The following is a 12,136-nucleotide window of genomic DNA, read 5'->3' as shown; positions in this document are numbered from 1 at the left end:
TGTGTGTGTGCGCGTGTGTGTGTGTGTGTGTGTGTGTGTATATGTAGTTATTTAAGTATATCAGAATAGACTTTGGCATCTGAAATGGAAAAACCTAGCTATAATAAAACTGCATGAACATGTAATTTCCTGACATCCACTTGACTTGGGATATTATTTTGATATCACTTTGGTATAATTTTAAATTTGTTTAAGATAGAAAACTGTTAATTTTATTTAGTCTTTAGCAACAAAGCTATTAATTTATTATTAATTGAGATTGTAAGAATTGTTGCCTTAGCTGTAGTACTATTTGCCTGGAGTTAAAAAGCAATATTAAGTAAATCCTGTGGCAGTTAATAGGTTAGAAAGCAAACTCAGAATAGTTGAAATTGCAATAGCAAGCAAAGAGAAGACAATGATTCAGGGTAAGCAGGGATTTGGCCTGAAAGATGCAGAAATGTCCCTTTTGGTTACTATTCACCTTACCTCACAAGAAATACATTCCACATAAAGGGAGAAAAGAAAAAAATAAAAACAACTTTATAACCATATACTTATGGACAAATTACTTTAAAGAGCATGTTTGCTAATGAAACAGAATGAATAAAATATTCAAAACTGAAATGCAGTATATCAAGTACAAGATGTAACTGGATCCATTGTTATTCAGTTGGTTTTGAAGTGATGGATAAAAAAAAGGTTGCCTTTCATGCTGAGACATCAGAAACAATATAAAATTCACATATTAGTCATGAGTTTTTAGTTTACACAATGATGAAAAGGAAAATGTGATGTAAACAAAAAGCGTCTATACATGACTGTATACATTTAAAAAGGCCCAATTTACGGCTAACAGTGTATTTAAGACTTTAACAAAATACACAATCTTAATACTGGACACTTTTTTCAAGTTAATTTGCCTTTAACAATATATATTAATAATCCTACCTCTTAGTGATTCACTAGTGTTTGGGCCACAGTGAAATATTTATTTGAATATAGTATACATTAGTTAATATTTAATGAGATGATACTGAACTCACCCATATAAATGTCAACTATGTTTATCAACTGTTCATAAAACAAGTAACTTGACAAAGGCAGTGACAAGGTTTTATCACACCAAACTGGACAAAATACATGCATTTGACTAACACAGTCCCTCAATCTGTAGCATTACTCATTGTATTCTTATCATTGATGTTGTTTAATAGGTCAATGGAAGCCTTTGGAAAGCCTCCTATGGTTTCATATAATACATAACTAAATATAATGGGGGACAAAGGTGACCATTTAATATAGTTGTAAACTAACTAGAAATTGGTTGAGAAGGTTGTAGAACCCTTGATAACGGTATGGATCATCACCTGATAGCACTGTAATTCCCAGGAGTTAAGTATGTCCTGGGATAAATAATGGAAGAATAGCTAGATCATTTGATGACACATATCACCCTTATGTAAACAGTAAACAAAGCCAAGTGGTGGTATTTTTGGCATAATTGGTTGATAATCCTTCTAAGTCTCAACAGCCACTTTAACAATGTAACTTTCTTGCACTTCAGTTCCTCTCCATACGTAAGACTGATTAAAATTTACCAAAATTTGCTTTTTGGAAACCTGGTCCTTTGAGATAATCTACTGAATAAGGAGGTTCCAAGATTCAAATACTTTCTGGACATAATATATACTTTATGTCCATTTTAGAGAGTCACCCCTATAACAAAGAAATGGCTTAGCTTCTTTCAGCCAGCCCATTATTTAAAAAAAAAAAATTTATCATGGAATCATTTTGAGGAACATTTATTATCCTATATTACTGTAAGGTAGGGTTCTCTGTAAATTCTGGAGTTTAGATACCTTTGAAATATGCAACCATTCTTACAGTGTGCCAAGATACAACTGTACTTTTGAAAGAACTTGGGACTAAAAGAACTGGGTTCCTCAACAATGCTCTTCTTTTAAGAATCTCACTTATTGGGATTTCCTATGAGAATGAGACAAACACAAAAACGTATTTATAGTTAGCAGTTGATGAAATATCAAAGAACTAATTCTAAGTTTGAAATACTGAGCTTCAAGAGGAGGAAGTACATATTTCCACAACTTGTGTGCACCCCAGCACAGATGGCAGATGGGTTTTGAGTCCTGCATAGCACTGACCAGGGGCTGCTTGAGTGCTCTTGTGAAGGGTGTACTCATGTGCCTAATGTCTCTGTGGAGACAGCACCCAGGCAGATTCCTGATGATAGACACTCTGTAGAAGGAATCCATGCCACATATTTGTTATCCCTGAACAACAGTGTTTTTATAATTACTAAGTTTTTCTTCAATTCCAAACTGACTACTGAAGAGGAGAGCAGTGGATAAGGAGAATTCTTAACACGTGTACCTGAAAAATTCCTCGTAGCCAGCATAGTTGTCAAGATGGCGCCCTGTCAGAAAAATAAGAATTCGAAATTACTGTTGCCTCTGCAAATCTTGAACCTAACAAGCAGTCTTTGATAACAAATCTTCTCCTAATGTTACTTTTAGTTAGGGGATTTTGATCTGTTTTTGTTTTTTGGTTTCCTGAGAGCAGCAGGCCTATGTCTCACATTCAGCTGGGGCCACCCTCAGGTGTGTGGCCAGGTTCCAATTGTCAAACTGCACAGTTGCTTTCCTCTGAGGGGAAGAACCACAGCACACACTGCCACAGAGATGCCAGCTCTTCATTGCAGGTTTCTTTCCAGCATCTATTACATTTTCTCAAGACCCAGAAGAGGAGGAACAAGAATTCTGAGGTCCGCACATTCAAAAGCCTTTGCTCTAAGTTATTTTCTTCACAATTTCATTTCTCACTCTGCTAAGTCCACCTCCTCACACAAATGTATAATTCCTTACCTTCAGTTTTCTTCTAGCATTAAATTTCTTCAGGCAGTCTACCGTCTCCTGTCTGTGCATCATGGAAGCAACAGTAGAACGTTGCTGGAAGAGGAAGAAAAGAAACTTAACTTAGGGTAATTAAATCATACTAAGCATTATAGTATTCTCAACTTCATCCAATCTGCATTAATGGTGCCTAAACCCTTACAATGAACTTGTGAGTATTCACTTGCAAAAGTTCCCTCCTAATGGATGATTAGCTTTGCCAAGACAATTTATGACTAAGATGCAACATTTATCTATAGAAAGCATAGATATGAATATCAATAATTCCCGAAATTACCTTTATTTCAATGTCTTTAATTATATTTCTATCGGACTGCCTTTCATTTACTCAGTACCATATTTACTGCCCTAACATTTGACAACCTTAGAAATGTAGTGGAATCTCTACATCCCCTCCAAATTTCACAGTTTTTCTTAGCACATTTGAAGTATAATCTGTCTACTATGGCCATTCTTTCTTGCTAGTTTAACTTAACTACAAGCTTCCAAATCTTGATGTTGTTGTTGTTGTTGTTGTTGTTGTTGCTGTTGTTGCTGTTTTTCCTAAAGCTGCCTAATGGTAAATAATTGAACTTTGTCTAATCTCTACTGGAATATAGTTAATTTTGGTGTCATTTTCTTATCCTCTGTTCACGAGTATTATCAATAACTGGTAGGAGAAATACTTATTCCTTGTGTTACTGTAGGCAATATTTATCGATCTATGTAAATCAGATTTTGTTACCAAAACAGCATTTATTACCATTATAAATTTATTTTATTAAATAACTCGAGTCAAAAATTCATTCATTTTTAGTTTCATCTTTTTCTATAAAAATTATTTTAAATCCACGAAAAAAATTTTAAAGAATGATTCATTTTTAATCTTAGTTCCTAAGGTCTTTGGAGAATTGTCACTTACACAGATCCATGGGTGTTTCAGTGCCTCTGAGGCTGTGATACGCTTGGCAGGATTGATAGTAAGCATTTTATTGATTAGGTCTTTGGCTTCAGGAGTCACTGTGTCCCACTCTGGTGATGGAAACTTCAAAAATACAAATTTATAAATAGTTTCAAAAATAGATACATTCAATTAAACAGGGAAGAGCCAAGTAAACTAATCATTTCTTTAAGTAGTGGGTTTCTTCAAAAAACTTACTCTTTGTATAAGTTAAATTGTATCTACATGTAGATAAATCTATATAAATGTGTATATATATATCCCCCTATGAATATATTTACATATATAAAAGATAAGTAGCTAATAAGTGATAAGTATATACACTAAACTGCATATTATACCTAGTAAATGTATTTTAATGTTTCAAAAAATAAATTTAAAGATCTTCTAGTCCTTTCAAAGGATCTTTATTTTGGTTTGAAAATAAGATTTTACACATTCTTTCTCATAATTATTTGTAAACATCAATAAAGCTGGCAGGTTGTCAAATGTGTTGAGGTCATCATGCTATTACACCAAGATTCAAAATGAAGTATTATAAGAAAAAATGAGGTATTACATACTTTCACACCTCATGATCAGTAAGAGTAGAAATAATAAAAGAGCTTCCATTGCTGGTGCCAAAACTGACCTACTAATTGTGGCTATTTGGAATATAGTAGTGAGAAGAAATCTAAGACTACAAGTGCCTCAGCAGGATTTCATTTTAGCACTTCAGAAAGGTTAATGTACTTAATGACAAATTTCATCAGTTCTTAAAAGTAACCAACATTCAAAACTTCTATGAGTAATCCATTTGTGTATTAATAACTATATAATAGCTATCCTAAGTGTATTTAAATTTTTTGTTGATAATTATGTAGCCTCATTTTCACATAATTTATTAGTAGAGATACTATTGTTCATAGGTTAAGAAAAATTTACATCAGTTTCTAAACAACAGACAGAATATCAGGTTCTTATTCCACTTCACGGATTTTTTTAGACAATCTTGGAACAAAAGTCACTGTCACTATGTCATGGACTTTAGTTCACTTTTAGTAGTTGTAAGATGGGTACTTTGTGAACCATTGGTAAAATGAAATATGAAAAAAATGATACTGACTCTTTAATACTTGAAATGTTACCAGTTTAACAACTGTCATTTTAATTCCATAAGTTATTTTGGGCAGCTATGAAAACTTGCCAATGAAGAAATATTCAAGCTGTTCCTCCTTGAGGTACAGATATTCTGATAGCAAATTAGGAGCTGGTTCAGCCTGAATAAAGGTGGACCTTTATCTCATTTTTAAAAAAAGTTTCCACGAAGTCATTCCTCCATAGTCATTAAGCAGTGCATCTGCAGAACTATGTCTTGCCAAGGGGGTGCCTAGTTGTAGTGTGCAAAGATGATGAATGTGCTGTGGCCATGTAAATCTTAATTTGGCCCAAATATTAGTCTGACTAGAGAGAATGGGATGCTTCAAAATTAAAAGAATATGCATTTTAAATTCTTGCTATACCCACATCCATCTATATAGAACATTTTAACAGAAAGGTGCTGCTGAATTCATGAGACCTGATTTAATATAACAGAGATTTTTTATTTTATCTTCTCTCACTTCCACACTGAGCTTTTAACTTCTGCACAGAAGACGGACCCAAAATTTCCTACGAATTAGTGGCTCCGCTTAATAATATATCAAAAGCATCTCTAAACCTTGAACTCTAATTTCCAGAGGGATGTGTGAGAAGCTACCAAAGGTGGTAGTAAATCATATTTATACACATATTTGTCAAAGGAGAGAAAATTATTATCAGTGAACACAAAGTTAAGCCATAAAGAGAAAATAGATAAGGCTTTATTTTGAGATTTAGAACCTAATTCATACTCATACTTTCAAATATTCTAATTATAAATGAAATATGTTGGAACTGTGATTTTCAAGTATATTAAATTGTGAAACACATTCTTCAAATGAAAGTTTCTACAGAAGCCCATGAGGTAAATAAGACTAAAAAAATCAAGCTGACACAATGGAACGATGTTCTATTTGATACATAGATCACTGCAAAATATTGTTGATACATGATTTAAAATTATGTGATAAACATTTGGTAATACAATTCAACTAAACAAGCATTAATCATTTCTAAAGCAAAAATCTTTTAATTTTTATGTTTTAAAATGTACTAAGATCCAAAAATTTTGAGAAGCGAAGTCCTTCCTTAGAGACTTCCAACTATTTTCCTTTCAATCTTAGGAGATAGTGAACTAAAAGGAAATACAAACTAAACACATATGCTGCTTTTCTTACACTTTATCTCCCTCTCCCTAGGATTGAGAAAAATAATTAGAGAAATTGTTGAAAATTATAAAGTGTAATGAAAAAATTTTGTTCTTGGTTAATAAACAAAAAAACAAATGCTCATCTACACTATATGAACATTTATTACATACATCATAAGCTCCAGCCTTGATCTGCTGATAGAGTCTGTGTTGGTCTTCATCCCAGAAGGGTGGATATCCCACCAGAAGGATATAGAGAATGACACCTAGACAGAATGAGCATATTAACATAATGTTAAGTCATTCAGGCAACAATAAATTAAATGTGGCAGATCCACATGATACTTAAGCCACATCCATTCAAAGAGAGGAAACTGGGTATTTGGAAAGCTTCAGAAAGACATGCTCTGATCTACTCTGAAACATTCTGTGGAGGGTGAATGCTCCTCTTCTTATGCTCATGAACTCTGATAGTATATGGAAGTCCAAAAATTTCTCTGTGCACTTTAAAAGAATGTGTATTCTTTTGTTTTTAGATGGGATGTTACATCTGTATCTGTTATGCGCAACTGGTCTAATGGGTCAAAGACACTGTTTCCTTATTAACTTTAGAACCAAAGAATTCTAAAGAGGCACAACAGATCAATACCTAAAGATGAAACTTACCTGTCATCGGGGTGATATATTGTTTGATATCCGTGATGAAGACTTGTTTTGTGGCCTAACATATGATCTTTCCTAGAAAAGGTTCCATGTCAAGAAGAATGTGTATTATGTTGCCTTTGGGTGGAATATTCTGTACACATCTGTTAAGTCCAGGTAGTCTAACATGTGGTTTAAGGCCAATATTTCTTTATTGATTTTCTGTCTGGATGATCTATCCATTGACGTAAGTGGGGTATCAAAATCCCCTACTATTACTGTATTGCTGTCTATTTCTCCCTTTAGGTCTGTTGATATTTGTTTTATATATTTAGGTGCTCCTATACTTACGTAATGTTGGGTGTATAAATATTTACAAATGTTATATCCTCTTGTTGGATTGACCCCTTCATCACTATGTAACGCTCATCTTTGTCTCATTACAGCCTTCATTTTAAAGCCTACTTTGTCTGATATAAGTATAGTTACTCTAGCTTTCTTTTGGTTTCCATTTGCATGAAATAGTTTTTCCATCCCTTCACTTTCAGACTGTATGTCATTACATCTGAAGGGTAGGCAGTATAAATTTGTTTTTGTTTTTTTAATGCATTCAGCCACTCTATGTATTTTGATTGGAGAATTTAGTCCATTTACATTTAAGGTAACTATTGATAGGTACGTACTTTTGGCATTTTGTTCATTGTTTTCTGGCTGTTTTTGTAGTTCTTCTGTGCTTTTTTCTTCTCTGCTCTCTTCTTTTGTGGTTTGATGACCTTCTTTAGAGCTATGTTATATTTATTTCTCTTTTTCTCTTTTGTATTTACTACAGGTTTTTGCTTTGTGGTTATCATGAGGCTTAACAAGTTCTAATTGTGACAGTGTACTTTAACTTAGTAACTTAAGTTTGATCTTATTCTAAGGCTTATGGTTTTACTCTGCCCCATCCTACATTTTGTTTTTGATGTCATAGTTTACTTGTGTATCCCTTCACTAATTTTTATAATCATTGTTTTTTACTACTTTTGTCTTTTAACCTGTATACCAGCTTTATATGTGATTAATCTACTATCTTTATTATGTATTTACCTTTCCAATGAGACTTATCCTTTTATGTTTTCTTGTTACCAATAAGCAACCTTTCTTTTCAGGTTTTAAAGATTCCTTTTAACATTTCTTGTAAGCTGGTTTAGTTTGATGAACTCCTTTAGTTTTTGTCCAGAAAACTCATTATCTCTCCTTCAATTTTGAATAACTTTGCTGGGTGGAACATTCTTGATTCAAAGTTTTTGTTGTTGCTGTTGTTGTTGTTGTTGTTGTTGTTGTTGTTGTTGTTGTTGTTTCTTTTGGCAGCTTAAATATATTATGCAGCTTTCTCTGGCCTGCAAAGTTTCTGCTGAAAAACATACTGATAGGCTTATGAAGCTTCCTAGTACACAACTAGTTGTTTTTCTCTTACTGCTTTTAATATTCTCTCATCTTTAACTTTTGACATCTTAATTATAATGTGTCTTGGCGTGAGTTTCTTTGGTTTCATCTTATTTGGAAATCTGAGCTTTCTGGAACTGGATGTCTGTTTCCTACCCCACGTTAAGGAAGTTTTCAGCCATTCTTTCTTCAAACAAGTTTCTGCCTCTTTCCTCCTTATAGAACCTCTGTAATGTGAATGTTGGTCTGCCTGATGTTGTCTCATAAGCGCCTTAAGTTATCTTCACTTTTGCCTTTTTTTTTTTCCTCTGTTGTGACTGGGTGAGTTCCACCAGCTTGGTTTCATGATAACTCATCCTTTCTACTACTTCATGTAATCTATTGTTAGTCACATTCTCTGTGACTTCTATTTAGTACTTTCTTTTATTTTTCATCTCTTTGTTGAAGTTCTCATTGTGCTTATCCATTTTTTTCCCAAGTTCAATGAGCATCTTTATGAGCATTACTTTAAGCTCTTTATCAGGTAAATTACTTATCTGTATTCTATTAAGATTTCTTCTAAAGTTTTATCTTATTCTTCCATTTGGAACATATTCCTCTGTTTTTTCATTTTATTTGACTCTGTATTGGTCTACAGAGTGGATAAAAAAAACACTCTTCCCAATCTTTTTTTTAAATTATTTTTTTTAACGTTTATTCAGTTTTGAGAGAAAGAGAGAGAGCATGAGCAAGGGAGGGGCAAAGAAAGACGGAAACACAGAATCTGAAGCAGGCTCCAGGCTCTGAGCTGTCAGCACAGAGACTGATGCGGGGCTTGAACTCTTGAAGCATGAGATCATGACCTGAGCCAAAGTCGGCCATTTAACCGACTGAGCTACCCAGGTGCCCCCCACCTTTCCCAACATTTAAGTAGTGGTTTTGTGTAGAAGATGAAACTTGTCTTTCAACTTTACCCCAACTCTTTGTCATCTCTCAAACCTTTGCTCTTCTCCAAAAAGCCTACTATATTTTTATTAGCTCTTAGTAGGTGAGGATGTGCCAAGACCCACTAGTGACTGAAAGGGAAAGATCTCAGCACCTAGATTCAGACTGTTTGGAATCCGGACCTTCAGATAGCAGGTTTTCAAAAATTATGCAAATATATACAGTCCTGTGGGACTACAAGCATAAGCCCTACTGACCAAGCAATTTGATGTGGTCCCATGGGTGACAGTCACAAAAATCAGAGCTTCAGATGAATGCATAATATCTTTCCTGGGAGATACTAGCAAGCTGAAACAAGGCAAAGGGAGAGTGCCAAGATGGTATCCACAACCTACATTCCTTGAGAGCAACTCTGTAGTCCACTAGATGTATATCAATTCTGAAACTTACTCCTCAGGCCAAAGTTCCAGGAAAAGCCAAGATGTCTTCTTCACAGAAAGATTAGAAGGATGTGTGTCTAAATCTGCTGTTTGTGCAGTGCCCTGGTGTGCCATCTTGCCAATAACTTTCTCTACAATTTCCAACTGTGGGACCTCAGAATGCAAGTCCCCATAACCAGCCAGGCAATCAAAGGGGTATGCCCTGGGAGGCAGCTGCAAAAAACAGGGCAGTAAATGTAAAAACCAGGACACCAGCTGTATGCAAAACTTTCCTCCAGCAGACACTGGAGCTCTGGAGTGTGGCAGAGGGTGAGCATGAAGATAGTGGTACTCTCTGAGGTCTCTGAAAAGGATTATAGGCATTCCTTAGATGTGTGTTGAATTAGAAACCTGCTCCTCAGGCTGCAGCTATGATGGTTAGTTAACAGGTGCTCTTCACAGAAAGACGAAGCTCCTGGGTCTATTACCTCTTGCTATGCTGTGTGGGTAGTGGCCATTTAAGAACTATCTCTCCATCGGTTACAGTCCTAGAGGACCCACAAGCATAAGCTCCACTGACTGACAGAGCCAGGCAATGTGGAGGTGTCACCTGACAGCAGCTGCAAAAATCAAGGTTCCAGACAGGGGTATGAGCTCCTCCCTGGGTGATGCTGATTATTACAGTCTCACAAGACAAGGAACACAAGGCCCCATGGCCTCCAGAGCCAGCCAGTCAGGAGGCATCCCCTGGGCAGCTGCCACAAGATCAGGGCATCAGATACATGAAAAAGCTTCTTTCCTGGTGGAGAGCATGGACACAGTACTGCCAGCCTCCACCCCAGAGAATACTACAGCAGGCTCCTAGATATGTGTTTTTAATTAGATGCCTGCCCCACTGGCTGACATTTTAATATAAGCAGGTCAACCTCCTTCACTTGATGTCTGGGTGCAATCAGGCTGCCTCTGAGCTGGGCCCTGGGGCAGGTATGTCCAAGCATCCAGGCCCCTTAAGAGCTGTCTTACAGATCATGATAGTGTTGTGCATCTGGTACATGAGTCCGCTTTCAAAATTAGACATTCTTGGTGCTCATCTCTCAGGTGCAGGTCCTTAAAGTTGAGGTCTTGGATATGGGGTTCGAACCATTTACTCCTCAAGGAGAAGCCCAGGTTTTGAGTTTTCTCTTCATTGTGGATCACCAAGCTATGAGCAGGGTTTACAGTGAGATTGTGTCCCAGTCTCTCCTACCCACTTCAGTGTGGTTTTCTACTCTTTTGCCAGTGTCTAGTCAACACTGACAGCCTTTGCCCTTTTTTTTTTTTTTTTTTTTTTTAATTTTTTCATATGGAGCTGGAGAGTCTGTGTATCTATGGGAGGAGGTGAGTTCAGGATCTTCTAAACTTGCCATCTTGAACCAATCCCCTCCTACTTCGGAAAAGTTTATTGGCCTACCTAAAGTCTTTAGTTTCTGTCACTGCTCTGACCTCTACTGATTATTTTTCCCTTGCTGCTTTCCCTTAAAGCATGGAAACCAAGGAAAGAGGGTCAGACAGATAAAACTTTGCCTGGCATGGCCTAGGATTCCTTTTATCTCTTACCAGTGTTGTTCTCTTGGGTTTCTTTAACTTTCCTTGTTAGGAAAATATAGCCCTTATCCATCAGATTTGTCATCTTTATACAATAGACACTGTGGGAGCTAAAATGGCTTTTAAACAATAGTTTAATCACCCTAGACTGTCATAGCCTGCTTCTGGAAGTTCAAGTTCAAAAGCAGATTCTTAAATTCATGTGAATCACTACCAGAGTGGAACAATTTAAACAACATTTTATTTAAACATTAAATAAAAACCTAACAAAACTTTAAAATCAAGGCTGAAAATAATTTTACTATAGTGGATTTAAAAAGAAAAAAAAAGGCCATGAAAAGAAAAATCACAGTATATTGTGAAAAATCTTAGCCTACTGATACTTCATCTTTGCAACATAAAAAGGTATTTTTTCCATTTCTCTCTACATTATAAACAACGTAAATTGATTTAAATTTACTTTTTTATTATTTTTCTATCTAACACATGCATCTAATAATGAGGATCGTGATGAGTGTCTGTGTTTGTGTTCCCAGGACAGAGGTAGAAGAAGGGCTGTACCTAAGTAGTTTTATCTCTTAGTTATGGTTTGGGGGTAAATATGAAAATTAGTTTTTTTAAATTATTTTTCATATTTACTTATTTTTGAGAGAGAGAGAGAGAGTGAGAGAGAGAGAGAGAGAGAGAGAGAGAGAGAAAGGAAGCACATATGAGAGCTAGCAAGGGAGGGGCAGAAAGAGAGGGCAACAGAGGATCCAAAGAGAGCTTTGCAATGACAGCAGTGAGCCTGACGTGGGCTCGAACTCATGAACCTTGAGATCATGGCCTGAGATGAAGCTGGACCCTGAACTGACTGAGCCACGCAGGTGCCCCAAAGAAAATTAGCTCTGTAATGGCAATAGTTGATATTAATTTTTTAATTCGACATTTTTCTAATAAACATTTGAAGTAGGCTGTTATGAAATTATAAAACAGAGACAACTGAGACATTTAGCACTCTGAACCTAGCGTAGGTTGCAAG

The 12,136-nt window shown here is 35.7% G+C and overlaps 1 protein-coding gene across 17 annotated transcripts in view; it reads right to left on the bottom strand.

Moving 5' to 3' along the window:
- The window catches only part of CAMK2D (calcium/calmodulin dependent protein kinase II delta), a 316,173-nt gene that overhangs the window by 49,424 nt on the left and 254,613 nt on the right, over positions 1–12,136 (bottom strand). For all 17 annotated transcript variants that reach the window (XM_019829018.3, XM_019829023.3, XM_019829026.3 and 14 more), the window contains exons 9-12: positions 6,293–6,387; positions 3,814–3,936; positions 2,865–2,948; positions 2,374–2,416 (exon numbers count right to left, since the gene is read on the bottom strand). In XM_019829018.3, coding sequence (XP_019684577.1) covers positions 2,374–2,416; positions 2,865–2,948; positions 3,814–3,936; positions 6,293–6,387 — 345 coding nt within the window. The remainder of the gene's footprint in view (positions 1–2,373; positions 2,417–2,864; positions 2,949–3,813; positions 3,937–6,292; positions 6,388–12,136) is intronic.

This window comes from Felis catus, chromosome B1, assembly GCF_018350175.1.
Source record: "Felis catus isolate Fca126 chromosome B1, F.catus_Fca126_mat1.0, whole genome shotgun sequence".
NCBI lineage: Eukaryota > Metazoa > Chordata > Mammalia > Carnivora > Felidae > Felis > Felis catus.
Note: the sequence above shows the minus strand (reverse complement) of the source record. Positions and strands in the feature narration are given on the sequence as shown.